Below are 19,825 nucleotides of genomic sequence, written 5' to 3'. Positions count from 1 at the left end.
TAAGATTCATAAAAATAGGTTTGGGGACAAAAGCATTCCAAGTTAAAGTTTATCATTACATATTTTGACCTTATACTATGCAGTCAACACCATGTATCATAAGATCAAAATATGATCTCATTCCATTCTGATGGAATGGCCATCAGAAGATGACCAAGGCTAACCATACCATTTGGATCATAGCCTCAGTCCACAAGTGGGTTTCCAGCTCCACTGCCCTCTGCAGAAGGGTCCGCAGGATGTGCATCATAACATCACAGTTCAGAATCCTCACCACGTTGCTGAATGCAGGACTGAAGTCTGGAGGAGGAGGTGGTGGCAATGCTAGAAAACAGATGTGCAAAGATATCAATGAACTGACATCCCACCCAAGATTACAGGCAAAAGTAGAGAGCACAAACATACTAATTTCAGTGAAAGAAAAACTGGACATATAAATAAATAAAACCATGTTCAAACACAATTGTTTGCCTAAGTCAACTTTCATCTTTGGCAAACCTAAGTACTTTTAGTAAGTTCTTATATAAAACACATGCAAGCTAAGTTAAACAATCAATCACAAGTATTAGTTGTATCTGTAAATGCAAATTTTTAACACTTCATACTGCCTTATCATTTATGTATCACTATAAAACACACAGTTTGTGCTTTGCAGCAAATACAAAGTTTTCAAGTAGTTAAACAAAAATGAGGAGTGGAGCTTCCAGACTGTAGTGTCCTACACTACAGTGTCACATGTCTGGATAGACACATCACACGTCTAAATTTTTTTTGCTACTGGCATTCCAGTAATTTCTAGTTATGTACATTTTCTGAGTTAATACTGGAACTCTGATGTGGAATCTTGGAATCAACTAACAGCACCTCATTTAACACCACAGCTTCCAGCTTCTCCCTACCAGGAACCACTGACTTCAGTCCTCTTTTGGTACCTGGATGCCTATTTTCAGATTGCCTCTTTTCAGAGGACCTCTATGAATGAAGCGTTTCTGAAACCATCATTCCTTGGACAATTTAGGCTGAACGAAGTTACTGACAAAGACAATACAGCCACATAAAAGAATATGCAGGAAGTACCTGCAACAAAACATATAGTTTCAGGGGAACACACATCAGTGTCAACATACCTTCGTATTTTGGAACCCTATTTTGGTCCAATTATATGAATGGGAGTCTTTGAAAATTACATCTAAATAACCGCATTTTTAAAAATTTCTACAAAATTAATTCCTCTGACATCATTTTAAATTGCCAGAGTGAAAGGGGAAGGGGCAAAGTTGAGTTTACTAAATTGTTCATTTTACTTATTTGTTCAGCTTACCAAGTTACCTCAAATCAACTCAATTAAATGCTTTTGACTTGAATGGGTAAAAGTAAACCCAAAAGGGAAATAACATTTGTGTTACAATAGATACATGGGGGTTTATTGTTTTATGTGTTCATACCTTATAAAAAGTTATTTCTAAAACTTAAGTCTCATTCTTGTATTACTGAATGGATATGAGCATTAGTTCTGTGGCAACCTTCTCTACATGGCATTATGATGTTTCAACACTGTGCTAAAGAAACTGCTCAAAAAAAACCCCAAATCTTGGTTACTCCACCATAAAATCTCTGAGTTGTTCATGGGTTTGTCAACAGGTACTGTGTCATGTTTATTTCCCTACCTGTAAATTAAACTAAAAGTTCCAGAATTCCTATCCATGATAAAGAAAAAAGACAAAACAAATGCTAGGTGTCAATTACAGACAATTACTACAAATCAAAACAAATTTAATATAAACTCAACTACCCACTATTAAGTCACAAGACATCTCCCAAAGCTCGTATATATACACAACTGCATATACTACCAAATTATCCCATTTGTTGAATCATTAACTTTAGAATTTACCTTCATCTCTGTTTTCTTGTTTTCTTCTTTTCTTTTGTGTATGTTCAGCCTACAGAAAAAGGAGTGTTGTTGTATCAGCACCTCTACAGAAGTACACAATAATGAGATTAATGAAATAATGAGAAATCCTACACTAGAAATACGGCAAGATACATAGTGAATGCCTGGTTGTGTACTAGAATTTTGTCTGAAACATGTTTAACAACATTACATTTTGCATTCAAATTTGTAGTAAAGATAAATAATTGGACATATTTGCTTCCTCAGTAAGAGTTACAAAAGCAAAGTTTGGGGTTTCCCAATGCAAAAATAATTCATATCACATTTTGTTCTCAGCATCAAGAGTTAACAGAGTTAATACACAAGTTGTCACACAGGAAACACTAATGCAAACCCTACCATGGTCAATTTGTATTGACAATCTTCATGGAACATTTAGTTTTGAAGGCAGCTGCATATACCCTTTACTGGATCAATTTCTTTAGATTGCATTTATTCAGCAAAACTCTTTAAACATTGATAAGTATGTACTATTTTTTTAACCTTTGAGAGTGAATCTTACACTGCTTACCTTGCTGTGCTGGGTCTTAGTGTAGTGATAAAAGAACATATTGAATTCCTTCAAGCATTCATCTTTCAGTTCATAAACTCCATGGCCAGAGACACCCGGTTTCCTTACAGAGAAATATTTCACAACACACAGATTAGTAATGTACATTCAGCACATCTTCGAATGTAAACAAACACAATTTGTTTTCTAAGGAAGGAGGAATTGTAACAGTTACTCACTAACTTATTAAAAGCAGAGAGTGAGTATAGTTATGAGTCTTTAATTTTCAAGACAGGATGTACAGGAGTAAACAATCCAACAGTAAAATATTTCTAGTCTATACCACCTAGAGCATGCCATACAGCCTCTGAAAATTCTTTTTAACTGTATGGCTTAGAATTTTAGACATTGGATGTTATCGTATAAAATTCAATCCTTTCTTTAACCAAAGTATAAAACAAGTAATACTTGCTACTTCTAGCCAGTGAGATTTTTTTGAACTGTTCATATAATTTCCAAAATAAAATTCCTAGGTACACCTACAGTTGCTCTTAATTAAAGCAAGCCACATGAAATTTAAAGTAAGGTATACTAAAATAACTAAGACTTTTTTTTTCACAAAAATAGCAGACATTTGTACTAGTTTTTTTTCAACTACAATTTATTGTTCTATATTTGCATACACACACACACACACATATATATTTATACATAAAATTAACTCCCAGAAAAAAAGAGGGAAAGTTCCAGAAAATCAGCAACTATGCAACATTTACACCAGCTACTAGATGGTGACTGCCAAAGGTACAATGACTTGTTAACTTTCCTAACCATCTTTGAAAAAAAATGAACTTTTGAAGATTCTCCCACTAGGACTTGAGATCACTAAACTCCTGAGACTCCTCAAACTGAATTTGAGGAAAGAGCGTGGCAAAGGGAGAGGAGCAGCAGCAGCATAGGATATTCCACACACTTTTTCTTTCCTATGCATATTTGCAAACATAATTATTTCAAGACAGCAAAATACTAGCTAACAGAGACCATGCAGTTCAGCTTGTTTAAGCCAAATAATCTAAGAAATCTTATTTTACATTCAAGCTACTTATTAAACAACATTAAAAACTTACTTAAATGTAGCCACTTTATCAATTACATTCTCCAAGCCAGTTTCATTGTTCTCCTGGTAAAAAATTTAGTTTGGGATAAACATATAATGATTCAAATATCTTCAGTATTATGCTATGAGTAACAAAAATAGACAAACAGATTTAGATAATGCCCTAACTCACGAACTATTATATTTTGCCCACTGTTAAACAGAAAGCAGATATTCATAACTGGCAAGTTTCAAGGAAGCATCAAAGATACATAATACTCTCACTTAATACTGTAGAACTTCATTAATAACAGAGCTGATCTCTAGAAATAGGTCAATGCTTACCCAAGCTTAACGGAGGGAAAAAAAAGAGGTTTACATGTTTTAAAACAGTGAATGTGGATACTATGATAATATTTCAGGCTATTTCATTTACAATAAACATTTAGGGGTTTTTGCATTGATTGGTGGCCCTGAACACTTGCACAGACTATAAAATCTAATCCACATCCCTCGCCTTTGCTTGAATCTTCAACAACTGTAATGGAATGACAAGGAATTCTCTGTTTTCGAATAGACCTGTACAACACGACACCAAATGGATCTGCCCAGGTTTAAGTGATCAAAATTACAGGCTCAAATTTATTAATGGTACACAGGGCAGATTGGAATCCAGTTGCATCATCCTACAGGGCCAAACCAGAAAATGTCACAACTTTTCTTTTCCAATCTAAGAGAACTACAGCTGAATATTCTAAAAAAAAAAAATGCACCTCTTAATCAAAAAGCATAATTTCCATACAAGTCTTTTCAGATCAGTCCATACTTGAATCTATGACATTTACCTTTACATCAGTAAGGTGTGTTAGCCCCTTTGTCACACCATTTTGTAATTCTCACACCAACAGTTAAGCTTTGTATTAGGAATGCTTCCAATATAAAGATATGAAAGCTAAAGAAGAAAGACATAAAACAAGAAAAAGTAAATGAAGGAAAGAGGTAAATAAATCAGGACTCACGTTTTCAGGTAAGGACTTGGTAATTGCACTGTGAGCCATTGGTTCAATACATAACAGATGGATGATTTCTCTCATTATAACATCTTCTTTTGTCACATTACTGATTCCAGGCACATATCTTTCCCCTGTCAGAGAGAACCAAAAGAAGAAGAATGGCAAATATGATGAGTATAAAGCATATTTGAACTTTGCACCATGATAATGGTACTGTTGGGATGTTTCATTGTATAAGCTTGCATTTGTCAGAAGCCTGTCCCAAGTATCTGAGTAAAAATGTTTCTTAGCCTAGCTTCCTAACAAAATGGGTCAAGATGGACTCTCTTTATATTCTATTTTAATGTCAATTATGAAATTATCTAACAGCTCTTTTCACTGTGCAACTCCTATTGCTTCCAGCGGAGAAATACTTGTGTTACTGAATCATCTATTTAAAAGATGCACTCTCCAGTATCCTCTCTATACTATCTGTATTAAAGAAAATCATCAAGCCTGCTCTAAGCAATAATGCAGTACTACAACAACAGAGAGAAATGAATCTTACCCACAACATAGATGAGAATCTGTAGCATCTCTTCTATTAAAACATTATATTGCTTAATCAAATCCTGCAAGAATGACCAAAATAAGGTTAAAAATACCAAAAACAAAGGTGTACAAAAATTCATCCTTTAAATGACACTGAGCTCAGCCCTCTTATCTACTACTTTGCTGAAGCACAGGACTCTAAGAAGAAATTCCATTCTAACAAGCTGGAAAAAGTGCCTGCTCCTGTAGAGGAGATATTATACAACAACTAAAGTTCAAGATTCATATGCAAGAAAAGAAACATCAGCTAAAAAAAGTATCCCAAATGAAGGGTTTTATCAAAGGTCAAGCCACAAAAAGTAGCATAACAACCCAAGAAACTTCCAACCAAAATAAAAGCATGTAACATGGCCTAAAAGACATGTGAAGTGCTGTAGTGAATTGACTTACATGGATTTTGGCAGATGCCCTATGAAATAAAGATCAAAAGGGGCAAAACTTGCTTGCTATTTTTGAGGAAGCCTCTACAAATTCCAAATACAAAATACTTACCTAACCACCAGCTCCTGTGTTTACTGACTTATAGTGCAGCCTTGAAAATGCAGTTATCAACAGTAGCGAGTTTTTCTTATTGCTGTTTCATATACTCAAAGCTGACAAATTAAACAGCAGAAAGATTTGCTACTTACCTGATCTTTGGTGGGTTTGATCTTTTTGAAAGCATCGGCAAGCTCGTATCTCTGCAGTATCAGCAGGAGGAACTGGTTTGGATCCATAAGAGATGCACCTATCTATCAAAAAACCCAAATTAATATGAACATCACTTACTATTTCAAAATCATGCAAATTTAACTGAATTTTTTTTAAATGACAAGTACACAATGACTCAGAACATTATACCTGGAGCATGATGATGTCTTTATCGTACATCTCCTCTCTGCATTTAACGTCTTGATAATAGAATACCTAGGAAACAGGAAAATAAAATAGAGATATAAAGTAATATACTACCAAATGTGCATCAGTTAATCTCTGAGGCTTTTTTAAACTGTACCACACCTTTACTGAGTAAAGGAAAGTCCAGATTTCTTTCAAAAAAAAAAAAAAAAGTACTTTGATGGAAATGAAAAATGGTTTTTTACCTATCCAGAAAAAGTCTATGCCATACTTCAGACCCCCTTCCAAGAGGGCTTAATTCCCATGTCTGCTACTGAATTAAGTCCAAACGTCCTGCTTCTCCTACCCTAGTTTTCAGAAAGACAATTCTACAGGGGTTTACCAATATTTACTTTGATTTCACCAAAGGGTCCTGTGCAAGGTTAGAAGAGAATTTCTGCCATTAAAAGAAGAAAAAAGAAAACCAAACAAAAAAACACCCCAAAGTGAAGCCAAAGCAGGCAAATGCAAGGGTAGACTCTTCCCTTTACCTTTACTCTTGCAACAGAAGTCACAAGTATTAGAAAATGTTTGTATGCCTAGCTATAGGGTTCTCAAAAGTTTAGTATGAGACAAATATAGTTTAAACTTTTGCCTATAATAATTTCCATACAACAAGAAGAACTTCTAACATTTTATGTTATAAGCAGGAATACTAACAAGTACTTATGCAGTGATTATGAGATCTGAAAGCAGCTTACAAGTAGACATCAGTAACATTATTACTATTTCACAGAGTAAGAAACAGTCATAATGGAGATGAAAACACTCACCTAAGACAGGGAGGTAAGCCATTGCTGAAGTTAGAAATAAAACCAAGTAACATAAATTTCCACCTAGAAACCTTTCTATTTACTGTGGGAGTGACCCCATGACCTCTCTCCACACCGGATGAACCCCTGGCAGCATTACTGAAAAACCCTGGCAAACACTATTAGGATCAGCTCACCACTGAACACTGTAAGGGAATACCTGGCTTATCAGGGAGAGCCCATTCCTTCTCCACATCTCTGCAGCAACCTGCGCAACCAGGACAAGACATCGCAAAGGATATTCTACAAGCAGCTCCACTTGAAATTCTTCCTAGAATTTAAAAAAGGGAAAAAACAAAAAACAAAAAACCCACATAAGAATAAATCTGCCAGTGGTTTTAAAAGTGTAAGTCCTAACGAACAAAAATATATTGACAGCTGAAAAATAGCTTGTATGTGTGCCATGAAGGTTCGAGGATATAGCTTCAGGCTTTTTTCTTCCCAGAGTATAAATCACAAGAAGCATTTGGGAAAAAAATAAAAGTCTCTTACAGGCGAAACAAACTCATGCAATCTTGAGATGGCTCCAGTCTTGCTTAATCGCACATGAAGACCTACAAAACCAAGGAAGAAAAATCAGAAAATAAATCAAAATCAGTAAAGGCTCTCCAACCCCTTCTAAATGTCACCTAAACAATCCACAATTCATACAATTACAGAAGAAAAGGCTAGGTTTGTTTAGGAAAGACTTCATACTTTCCTTTTTTTAAGGCAGAAGATCTATTACATTATCACAACAGTTCTTACCAGTCTTACAATCCATTATTTTATGAATAAATTTACAAAGAATGAATTAATTAACACCATCTAAATTGAGATGCTATATAATATTAGCAAAATTTTTATTTCACATTTAAATCATACATCAGTAGTAAATTAATTTCAAGACTACAAGGCTTAACAGATGGTATCCTGGTATCAAATGATGTGATAAAGAACATACAGTTTAATAATAGCATATGATTTCATTTGTGTTCTACAGAAAGTAGCAATCCCCCACTGCTGTGGTCCTTTGTATTCTGACTAGAAACCTGTCCTGGCATAGTGCAAACATGTCTTTTAGGAGGTGCATTTTAACAGTACTAAGATACTGTGGCTGGAAAATAAATTCAAGATACAGTAATAACTGACATTTGTTTAAACAAAGCAGATAGAAACAGAACCAGAAATACTTCAGAGAAAACTGAGGACCTCATTAAAAAGGAAATTTTTTCCTTCTTGACTGACTTCTCTCTCTCCCATTTAAAAAGACATCCTCCAACCTGGATGGAAAACGTTTTGTGAAAAACTTTCCCTTAGTGGAACATATGGGGAGCATATCTTCCTGACCATGAGAATGTCAGAAAGGCAGAGAGCAACTGATCTGTGAAGCACTTAATCCAAATGTTTTCTGGAGTAAAGAAACAGAGATGGATGATAACCATGGTTTAAACAGCAATCAAAACACATCACTTACCAGCAAGAGTCCTAGACAGTGGCAAATGTATGCTGACAGGATCTGCAGACACTCTGTAAGGTCTGCTCTCCAGGGTATGGCCACATAAGTGAAATACTGTCTTCTCCCGAGAGCGGCCATTTGTGCTGCACCTCATCACAGCTTTATGGCATTCTCTGTAGGACCTGAGCAGCAGCTCTTCCTAGGATTTAAAATACATGCATAGGTTATATTTAAAAATCATGCAGTCCATCCTTTCTCTCTTCGTCATGCTGCAGAATAATTATTTCAGACAATTTTTTTGTGGAGAACTATACTGAACAATAGTGAGCTTTTATAGAATCTGCTATTTCAAAAGCCTTCAGGAAGATTCACAAAAGGCATGCATGCAAGAATCCCAAACAACTGATATACTTACATCACAGGCACACCACTCTTGGAACATTAAAAGAATGTTCTTGAGCTGCATCTGTATGGCAATAGCTGCTTCCCAGTCAGGGTCCACCTCAATGTGCTGACCAATCTGTCTTTTTATCTCCTCCATTCCCTGAAATGGAAATCCCACAAAATACTCTGTCTAAATCAGTGATCACAGGCTTAACACAACACAAAATTCCACAATCAAAATGTAAAATACATGCAGGTAAATCTGATGAGTATTACTTCTATAAACATGACTTTTTCACCCACCAAAACAGGGACTGAAGAATTTAACATTGTAATTGCATGTTTACATCCACAATATTATTACGGGGAAAAAAGAGGAGCTGTAATCTCTTTACAACAGAATATTAGAAAGAAATTATTTAAACGTATTGTACCTGCATGCAAGTTAGAATCCTTAGAAAAGAAACAAATCCTTCTAAAAAGCGCTCCCTCAGACGGTCTGTCCACACCGTAGGCTTGCTGACTAAGACATACCTGTCCCCAAAGAAAATATTATCACCCTTTGCTCAGACTTCTTTTGCACTTATATTTCAAGTGTTCTTGAAATACAATTGTTTCCAATTGTTTTAATATCATCAATTACATCACCAAATTACATCACCCTTCCCATCCCAAAGTACTCAAAATTTCCCCAAATACTAGAACTACTAGTAGCTTGGTGGGAATCCATCATTGGAAATTAACAGACTTTTTTCAAATTCCAAGGTATGTGGGATGGTTTGGTTTTACATTACTCAGTTTATCAGAGCAATTTGGTACCATTAACAGTGGAAAACCCTATGCAAGTGAGGATTATAGCTTTCCCAGAATGACAGCAAGTAGGAGACAAATTTCCCATACTGTCTTACAGCAGATATATTTATTAATTTAAATATTATATGCAATTAGATAATTTAAAATTGAAAAATGTTTTTATAGAATATAACTTTGATATTTTAAAATTTTACGTTTCCACTGAAAAAGAAAATATTAAGATTCCATGTGAGTTTTTTGAGGGGCTTGGGTTTGGTTTTAGCAATTTTATCATCCAACTCTGAATTGAAACACCTCATCGTACTACCAGTATTTTTAGAGCTGTTCTAGCTTCTCAGCCTTACACTTACCTGAGGTCATATATTACTGCATATACCCGGTTCAGCTTGTCCTGACTGTAGCCTTGGAAGTTGAACTTGTCATTTTTGTCTAGGTACTCTGGAAGCACTTCTAGGAGTGTCTCTGTAATGGTGGTGATTACATTTTGCTCCTCAATAAGATGTCGGGCCTGCAAGAACAAAGTGAAAATTTTTTCTTCCTATTTTTGTTAAATGTTTTGGTCAAAAGATTTTTTCCTTCGAATCCAATCTTTCTGATTAAAAATTATTTTAAGCATTTGCAAAGAGCCCAAGATAAAAAACCTCCCACAGTATTTATTGCATAGGAACACAACTGGTATCAACTTTGTATGTTTGTTCAATTCTTACAGCATCTATATAATAGATATGCTGGGGTTTTTCTAGAAAGACCACATAGAAAAGAATTTTTACATTAGTACTTCAGCCAAGAAACATATAACCTTTAAAATTTAGAGATATATTTCCCCCCCTTAAGATGTAACATATTTCACCCCCACAAAAATACATTTAACCATTTTTTAACCCCTTGCCCTGTTTTCAAAGTCACATAGGAAGGTAAATGTGAGCAGTAAATAAATACACAAAGTTAATGCAGAGTACAACGTGCCAAGAACTTAGACTTATTTGCATTCCCTCTACAGTCTGTAATGAATTTTCACATCAACTCAAGCTCCTGCTTTCATATCAGCCTTAAAAAATCTCAAAATCATTCATATTCAACTCAGCAATGCATAAAGACTCCCTGCCAAATACAACAATCTGCAAAGGTGGCACTGCTAGCAATTCTCAAACTTATTTTACACCTCTAGCAGAGACAGGCTGTACGTACCAGAGTAGGTACAGTGAACATCTGAACTGAGAGTGCTGTCACAGAGAGAACTCTGTCATGATCATCACTGATGTATTCTTTTTGCAATGCCTTGTAATACTAGAAAAAGAAAATATTGGGGACATTAAACAAATGTTAATAAAAATGTTTACTTTTTTAGTTACAAGAATTACATCTCAATGTGTTTCTCCCACCTAATAGAGGCAGTTCCAAGAAAAACAGCACAATGTCCTCAATGTACCAAAGCAATTCAATACAGCCCCCACTGCCTGAACACTGAAGATAAGCACAAATTTAACTGACTTGCCAGGCTGGAACCAAAATTTTTTTCTCCTACAACCAATACTCCCTGAAAAATTTTAAGTATCTGAAAAAAAAATTTAATAAAATATATGGAAAAAAAAAAAAAGACATTAACTTCTCTTAAAACAAGTCTTCCTTCTGCAGTGAACTGCATGGATAGTTATTCAAAACTGTCTGTAAAAGACATGTACAATGAGTAATGCAAGTCATTGCTTTGTTTGAGTCCACAGAAAATCATGAAGTATCAATTATCTTTATCAGAATTAAAAAGTCCCACCCTAAAACAAAAAGCACTTTGTCTTATGTTTTGTATATTTCTTAATTATTGTATTTAATTTTCGAAAAGAAAGGCCAATTTCAGTTGCAGTTCAACCAGCATTTCAAAAGATACACAGAATACTAATGATATGGCATTCAAATGAGCATATCCCTACATGATTCTAAGGAACAAACGAGTGACATGGCAATTAATTAACTGCACTATATAAAGGCTGAGCTAGTCATTGAAGCTCTGCTTGATTAAAATTTATTATTTATATTGAAACAATTTTCAGTTTCGGGGGAAATTTTATAAAGCCAGTACAAATTCATAGCATCAAAACGAAACCATTTACCTTCACAAATTCCACAGCAAAAAGCTTTTTGTATTCCATTTCCATGAAAAAACTACTGAAGATAAGTTCATGAAGAACCTTCCTTGCCCCTGCAAAGAGCCAATACCATGCATGTCACTTTGTTGTACTAAGATGCAGATTTTTGTGAAAAAAAGGAACCAATTACTAAACTATAAATAAAATTCATTAAAAGCCTTGAAATGGTTATGAAGCATATGAACTTAGTTAATAAGTTTTTCTTTTGGTTTTGACATTTATTGGTATGTATTTAAAACACAGGGTAAGCATCAAGTCACTCACTGTCAGGTTGCATTTTATAAAAAGATTCTTCAAGATACATAAAGCAGGAGAAATTGAGGTGGCAGATTCATACCCCAAACATAAATTAGCTCAGCTGTATAAAAACCATAATATAAAAACCACAAAGAAATGTAATTCTACCTACTTAGCACATACTTTTATCTATATGTTACACACATGAAAAATTAATTTGCCTCTTCAGTTTATAGCAACATGGATACACAAACCTTTATGAAGTTTTGCATCCCATAGCATCAACTTGCTTATAAAGCAGGGCTTTTCAGATCCAGCTTCTTCTTTGAGACATACTTGACAAAAGATCTGGCGAAAGTCACCTGTAGGGATGAAACTACTCATTTGTACAAGAATGCTTCAGTAATTAAATTATATTAAATTAAATATTAAATTAAATTATATGACACAAGAAAATTAGAATTACAGAATTCTGCTCCCTTTTAAAAGAAGAAAAAAAGGAGCCACTTAAGTAAGAATTACTTTTAACATTTTTTCCTCAATGACCATACTCCCACATACCCTTTGCCTTACTAATTTCTTCCTATTATTCTTGCCTACTTAATTTAATAAATCCCATGATGCAGAAGAGTATTTTAAAATTAAAATAATTTAGAGAGCTTTGCAAAGCAGATCCATAAGAAGGCTTTACCATATCAGCACAGAAATGCACAGGGCTAGGCAAGTCACTGCCTCAGGCCTTGAAAGTCAGCCTTTTGGAGAATTTCAGAAATTCTTTTATATTTTCTTGCACCTATCAGTAAACACAGTAATTGAAGCAGTTTTGGAGATCAACATATCGCAGTCACCCATGGCTTTTTAACATTCAAAAATGAGGCCTTACGTTACTAATTTGAAAACAAAAAGTGAAGAGTCATGAATCAAATTCCTGACAACCTGGAAATACACATTATTAAATGTTTCTTGATTCATGTTCTACCACTTGAAACAAAATCGTGAAAAGAACAGGAACCACTAGACCACACAAAAGTTCCAGCTGAGTACAGAACATCAGGCTCATAAAGCCTCAATGTATATAATCCAGAAGAAGGATAGGAATGTTTGACTTCAATTTTTGAATTTGAAGGCTCTTCTAAAACATATAAAAATATCTGTTAACTTACCTGGATAAAAACCAAACTTTCACTAGAAACTTTGAAATAAACAACACTCAAAAATCTGTACCAATCAGAACTGTCTGAGGAATTCAGAACAGCAGGAAAATACCATTGGCAAAATAAATACAAACTTGAAAAGAAGTGAACACTAAAATTTGTAAAACACTGTAAAGAATTACAAAAAGGTACAATTCTGATCTATGTATTTCAAGTGAAAGATCAGCAAGTCTTTAGAAAAAATTAGAAGAAATACACTCTAGTAACAAAGCACACAAAGGGGCTAAAGCAGACCACCAGATTTACCTATCAAGAAGGATGATAAGGAGTGAGTAGAGCTTAATCTATGCATACTTTTACTGTGTGGAGAAATTTTATAATGGCTTTAGTGTGGCAAGACACAGGTATGGAAAAAAAAAAACCAAATCAAAAGTACATTGATTCAGAAATCTTCTTTAAAACCATATGCATCATCAAACACCAGAACAATGTTTGAAAGCTTCAAATAGACTTTCCACCACTGGAATTCTTTTTAAATGAAGGTTTTAATTTGCTTGTTTTATTGACACTTTCTAATAAATCACAGCTATCAAATCTGAAGCAGGAATTAACAAAAGCAGAGAATGTATGTTTTCACTGATAGAGATGCTCTGTGGCCTTCCACCAGCACTGAGGAGGGCAGCTTTTAAGTAAAGGAGTCACACACCATGTGTGAGCGACGCTGAAAGTGAGAATAATAAAACTTTGAGACCGTGCTCAAACAGGGAAACAAATACATTTATTTCAACAAGAAGGAACAGAAAAGTACTGCTATTCATAACCTCACTAATGGAGATCAGCACCCATGCTACTGCATTATTTATTTTCTAATTAGGAAGAACATTAAAGTATTTTAATTAAGGGAATATCATATATAATGCTGCTAAATTCATTGAAATACTGACATGGCATTATTGTAACAAAACCCAGCAATGCTTACTTGAATAGCTCATGAGTTTGTTCAGCCAAGAACCAAGGCGCAAGGCAAACTTCTGGTGTGCCATAACATCAGCATGCAGAACCTCCACGTGGAGGGGTCGTTGAGAAACATTTTCAGAATGCCTCTAGGAGTCAGGTAAATATTAGTACACATAAAATAAAATAACATTAATTTCATTATTTATTTTCACCACCCACCATCTCTCCCAAGCAAAACAAAGAAAACAGTTCGATGTTTTATTTCTAAAGGTGTGGATGCTGAAAAGCTTGAAGCAGAGAAATTTTCCAGCTTTCTGTCAGCATCCTGTGAAAGTTCTGCTTTCACACACAGGCTAGCTGAAAACAGTTTGAGGTTTTTGTAAACCAAGCCTTTATCTTGCAGGTGTTGCTTGTTTTGCACCTTGTTATGATACTGACTGGAGAAAATATTTTGAAATGGGTGTCGTAGAGTTTAACCAATCATTCTGGGAGGTGGATGGTCAAGGGACCAATAACCTTATGCCATTCAAGTGAACCCAGTTATATAAACGTGTCTGTAAATTATTAAATAGTTCCATTCGTTCCTGGACCCGAGGTCTATGTCATTTTTCTTGCCATCCCTGGTACAACAGCAACATAAAGGTATCTATCTATCTCAAATGTGGTGGTGTAAATTCAATTTCAAAAAGTTCACAGGCAAGTTATAAAACCACGGAAGTACTAAGATAAAGACTGTACAGCAGACAAGTAAGTGCTCAGTAGTAATACTAATTAGGTTGGTATGGGGTGGTTTTTGTGAAAAATACTTCGGGAAGTTACCTTAATTTCTTCTTTTGCTTCCTGACAAGAGGCATAATGTCCTGCCTTAACAGCTCTACGACCCTGTTCAAGAAAATATTGAGCATGAGACCAACATAAAGCAAACCCAAAATGTCACAAGTCTGATCCTTGCTATATTTTTCATATGTAATAGAAAAACAGGGCCCAACACCACTCACAATAAACATCTAAAAGCAAATAAAAATTAACATAATTTTCTGTAGAATAAAAAGCTATCTAAATTAACAACAAACAACTAAGTAAAGTCTGGGTATCTTATTATTAAATAAGGAAAATTCATTCACACATTAAAATAGATGAAAGATTTCTGCAGAATACTTCAAATACAAACCATATCAACTTTTCTCCTAGCACACAGTACATGAAATAGCAGGGTATAACCAGAGGTATGTGCTTCCTAAACAAGTTCTCCACACCTGAGAAACAAGTGTTGACTAAGAGTTGCTCAGCAATATGCCTTTCTCTCCTCAAGCTCCAGCAAACAAAGATTCTATAACCAAGTGACTGTAGTAGTAACACTCAATGATTAAAAGGTGACTCTCTCAGATATCCCAAATACACTAACCTCTTTATCTATGGCAGTCGTATGCAACTGGGCTTCACCAAGTTCACAGCCAAGTGCCCTTTGCAGGCTATAGATTACATGATCATAAGAATGGTGCTCATCATTGAAAAGGACACAGTAGTAGCTGTCTACCTTCTCTCTGCTGGGAAAAAGATAACATTTCGCACAAATAAAAGTAAAATTGTAAATAGTGTCCTATCAAATACAAGCAACAGCTTATTTGATAGCTTGAGAAGAATGTCAAATACAAAAAAAAAGTTATTCAAGTAAATCAAGCATGCTAATGCTAATTCTTCATGCTAATGACATCCCCCACCACCACCTATGCCAGAAAAAAGTCACAGAAACTATGTATCAAATACAAAAGAGAAGTTGTGAAGTTATTTGATATTCTCTTATTATTTCCTTTCTCTGCTGTTTTATGAACCCATTTGTTTTGTAATGTGATAGACAGGCATTTTCCATTTTCATAGAATCATGGAATGGTTTGAGTTAGAGGGGACCTTTAAAGATCATCCAGTCCAGCCCCCCTGCAATGACCAGGGACATCTTCAACTAGATCAGGTTGCTCAGAGCCCCATCCAACCTGACCTTGAATGTTTCCAGGGATGGTGCATCCACCAACCCCACGGGCAATCAGTTCCAACATTTTCACCACCCTCATTGTAAAAGATTCCTTCTTGTACTTATTCTAAATCTACCCTCCTTTAGTTTAAAACCATTAGCCCTTGTCCTATTGCAACAGACCTCACTAAAAGGTTTGTCCACATCTTTCTCTCAAGCTCTGTGGAAAGCATCCTTGAAAGTCTGCCAGCTCTGTCCTGCTCCCCTGTCCCTTAGTGTCCCATCAGTGTCTCCCACAAGAGCCAATGGCACCTGATGGGTCTCTCCACTCTCCTGACATTTCCTCCCCTGTGCACTAAGATCTGCCGCTTCACTATGGATCAGGCTGGCTCAGGAGCACTTCTCTTCAGTGATTGATGGAGGACAGTCACACACTACTTTCCCCACAAAGTATCAAAAGCTTTTCTCTATATAACTCTAGGTCAAAAATACCACAGTGCTGTTTACAGTGATTTCAGGACTAATGTCTGCATGAGTATGAGAATATCCCAGGCAAAATTATAATCCAAGTTGCTAATGCCTTGAAGAGAAAGTTGGAAATACTCCCTACCTAACGGTGAGCTCCAGAGGCAGTTCCTTCTCTTCCTCCCAGATAAGCATATCTACAATGTATTTTATCACTGAGGGAAACACCCTCCTAGAATGCTCCATAATTTCTTCATTCAACTGACATTCAGAATTCTGTAAAACATGAGATAATATTACTACAGAAAAGAACCTGAAAAGAAAATTAAAAGGGGGTTGGTAGAATACCTTATACTATAACAGGAAATTATATTATAATATCTATACATATTTATACTATAATCAGGAAATTATCCTTTTCATGATTTTTTCAAGCAAATTAACCTCACGGAATTTCTTATTTTCAAAGTCATTTCATCCCAAGGTCTCTCAGTAGTATTCCAACAGTTTCACCCACCTTTCTTTATGCATCCATGTTTTATCTAGGACTAGACTATGAAAGGCCTCATCAAATGTGTTAACTTCACTTTTTTTTTAAACTTGCATTCAAAAAAGCTGTTTAGCAGCTTTCTGCATACCTATAGATATTAAAAGTTTGCAGTGCAGACCAAGATTCTTCCCCTGCATTGCTTTTCTTTTTTCGTGAGGGTATTCTGTCAAAAAATTATGACAAACAAACAAACATTCAAGGAATCCTAACTCTGTTCTTTTCAGAGATCATTTCAGAAATCATTCAAAATATCCCTGTGAACTGACATATTTCCCATCCATATCAAGTGAATTGTCTACACCATATAACATGATTAATCATTTCTATAGGCATTTAAGCAGGAGATATATTAAGCTTTTAAGTTAAGAAAATCATTACCAAATCTGCACCTACGAATGAAGCAATCAATGTTCAGGTATAAGACACAGGTACACTGCAATGAGGCTGTATAGAAGGAGGGCTTTAATCCCAGGGCCCTGATGACCTTTACCACACCCCACCTTTCTTTTAGCATATGCGTACAGAAATGTATATAACGTTATTAATGGTAACACAACCAAATCCAGTAGTTTCATATATAAACATGACACTGAAACAGAAGCTGTATTTGCACAAAGTTTCCTATAACTTTAGGTTCACTCAAACTGCCAAAAAAAAAATCTGAATAGGTATGTTTTTGCTAGAATGAAAAAAAGATGACAAACAGGTATTTTCCAGGGATAGAGCTTTTCATGTGTGACTTTGAATCCCAAAGTATTAAGGGCACTCGCTTCTGCAATACATAATCTGACACACATTAAATATCAAAGAACAGAGCGATGTGTTTAATACAGCTAAGAACCATATTTTCAGAAATTCTTAAATGGATAAATATGACTGTAGTTGATTTACGAAGCAGAAAGGTTTTTTTAAAAAAGCAAAATTCTGTTGAATAATGCATTAGGTAAGATGGAAAAGCTAAAACTGTAGCAAAATAGAAGTAAAAATATGTTAACATGAACAATAGTTTTCTGACCTGATAAGCATCAGAACAGTAATTTAGAGTCAAACATGCAATCTAAAAATGTGTATCAGTGAAACCATGGTCTATAAACATCACGAAGTGTACATACTAAATTCTGGATATGCTTTTATATCTCAACAATTAAGAATGTACATATCTGGGGTAATTATTCTTTTCCCCAGACTGACAAAACTTTCATCATCTTAATGTTTGGAGCAGAATGAAAAAAAATACAGTGCTAGGAATAATCTAATTGACCTGAGCTGTAAACATACTAATTTTTTTTCCCATTTTTCTTAACAGTTTGGCTTTTTAAGCACTAATGAATGTTAAGAAAAAAAACAATAGAGCTGGAGAAAAACTCAGTATTGTGTGCAGAGATAATCCTGTAATAAGACATGCTGCTTCCCTTCAGTCTGCAGGAAAAAAAAAAAAAAAAATCAGAGGAAATCACATCAAAGGATTTATAAACTATTAAAAATGGCAATTGCACTCATACAAGTAGTGAAATGTTAAATGATGCAATGCCACCTCCAATTTTAGTTTTATATATATTTATATATAATATCCATTTTAATAGAAGTCACAGTAAAATGAAATTAAGATACATCTAATGTAAAGTGAAAGGGTAAAAAGAAAATTGTCTCAGAACTATGCCCAAAAGTGCATAATTATTTAAGCTTCAAGGCAAAGTTTAAAAATCCAAAATTGTGGAAGAACAAACAAAGTATCTTTAGGTACTGAAGTCTGGAAATAAGTAATAACCTTTAAAAAAAAAAAAAGGGGGCCTGGCAAGTATTGCTTTCTTACCTCAAACACGACTTCTTAAAGTTAACTGGTTTTAAGGATATATTTAGGCAAAAAGAGTTTTGTATTTCTGGCACATGGAAGACATTATTTCGGAATCAATAGAAAATGGATAACTCCTGAAAGCCCTGAGTGGGGATTCTAAAATTATATATTCTCTGCATGTAGAGTAATTAAAGGAATACTGGTCAGGATTATCCAGACAAGAATGCTTTCTGTCTGTTTGACAAGCACAGGATAAACTTCTGCCCTATCAGAAAACATGCTGGAAAAGAAATACACAAGATATCTGTACCAAAGGTGCTTTGTCACTCATTTCTTTTCCTCACTGTATGCTGAGAAAATTCCTACATTTTGAATGCCCTTGATTCTCAAAACAGAGAACGAACCATGAGGTAATCCAAACATTCACCATCGTCATAAAGAATCCATGACAGACAAGTCCTTTATTAAAAAAGAAAGATGGACATGCAATGTAATCTTTCAAATAGCTACATATAGTTTATATTAATATGCTGATGCACTGCATTATTGATGTGGCTGTACTTCTACCCTCTTAGAGAGTCTGCATATACTGACTGCATAATAGCTACACATATTGACAACAAAGAACTAATAAGCAGCCTTCTACTTCTTCAAATTCAAGTAATTGTCTAATTATAGGTTTTCTATCAGTCACAACTCTCAAGTAGCACTCATCGTAGGAGTATGCTCCAGTTTATTTGACAGGCAGTTGTAACACAGCTTTGGACTTAAACAGCTCCATGACAGAAGTGATGATCAAACAAATTCACTGCAAGCCAGCCAAAGACCTTATCAGAGATTGGATGAGAAATATTACTTGAAGAAGCATGGGAAGCTCCCTGTTTCCTTAGGATCACAGGCATAACTATAGTTTTCACTCCAGTTGAAAACCAAGTGCAGTCACTATTGATATGATCTAACCATTATCTCCATTGTATGCAAATGCCTTGAAGAATATTCTGACCAGCTCATCTTCATACAAACAAACAAAATGCTGAGGACTCCTGAATGCAAGCAGTTTCCCCTCAAGCTTTGCTTGAATGTTGTTTGG

General features: G+C 35.0%; 1 protein-coding gene across 2 annotated transcripts in view; it reads right to left on the bottom strand.

Annotated features, from left to right (window-relative positions):
* Positions 1-19,825, bottom strand: part of UBR1 (ubiquitin protein ligase E3 component n-recognin 1) — a 65,815-nt gene that overhangs the window by 29,408 nt on the left and 16,582 nt on the right. The window contains exons 5-25 of one of the 2 annotated variants that reach the window (XM_032111187.1): positions 16,536-16,666; positions 15,362-15,503; positions 14,776-14,838; positions 13,979-14,102; positions 12,100-12,207; positions 11,573-11,661; positions 10,656-10,754; positions 9,818-9,975; positions 9,089-9,188; positions 8,686-8,814; positions 8,289-8,469; positions 7,325-7,386; positions 6,993-7,103; positions 5,985-6,050; positions 5,774-5,875; positions 5,101-5,164; positions 4,560-4,684; positions 3,572-3,624; positions 2,466-2,568; positions 1,895-1,943; positions 170-324 (exon numbers count right to left, since the gene is read on the bottom strand). In XM_032111187.1, the coding sequence (XP_031967078.1) occupies positions 170-324; positions 1,895-1,943; positions 2,466-2,568; positions 3,572-3,624; positions 4,560-4,684; positions 5,101-5,164; positions 5,774-5,875; positions 5,985-6,050; positions 6,993-7,103; positions 7,325-7,386; positions 8,289-8,469; positions 8,686-8,814; positions 9,089-9,188; positions 9,818-9,975; positions 10,656-10,754; positions 11,573-11,661; positions 12,100-12,207; positions 13,979-14,102; positions 14,776-14,838; positions 15,362-15,503; positions 16,536-16,666 (2,214 nt within the window). The remainder of the gene's footprint in view (positions 1-169; positions 325-1,894; positions 1,944-2,465; positions 2,569-3,571; positions 3,625-4,559; positions 4,685-5,100; positions 5,165-5,773; positions 5,876-5,984; positions 6,051-6,992; positions 7,104-7,324; positions 7,387-8,288; positions 8,470-8,685; positions 8,815-9,088; positions 9,189-9,817; positions 9,976-10,655; positions 10,755-11,572; positions 11,662-12,099; positions 12,208-13,978; positions 14,103-14,775; positions 14,839-15,361; positions 15,504-16,535; positions 16,667-19,825) is intronic. The other variant, XM_032111188.1, reaches the window with a different exon arrangement.

This window comes from Corvus moneduloides, chromosome 6 (genome assembly GCF_009650955.1).
Source record: "Corvus moneduloides isolate bCorMon1 chromosome 6, bCorMon1.pri, whole genome shotgun sequence".
Taxonomy (NCBI): domain Eukaryota; kingdom Metazoa; phylum Chordata; class Aves; order Passeriformes; family Corvidae; genus Corvus; species Corvus moneduloides.
The sequence above is the reverse complement of the archived record's forward strand: the minus strand, read 5'-3'. Positions and strand labels throughout refer to the sequence as shown.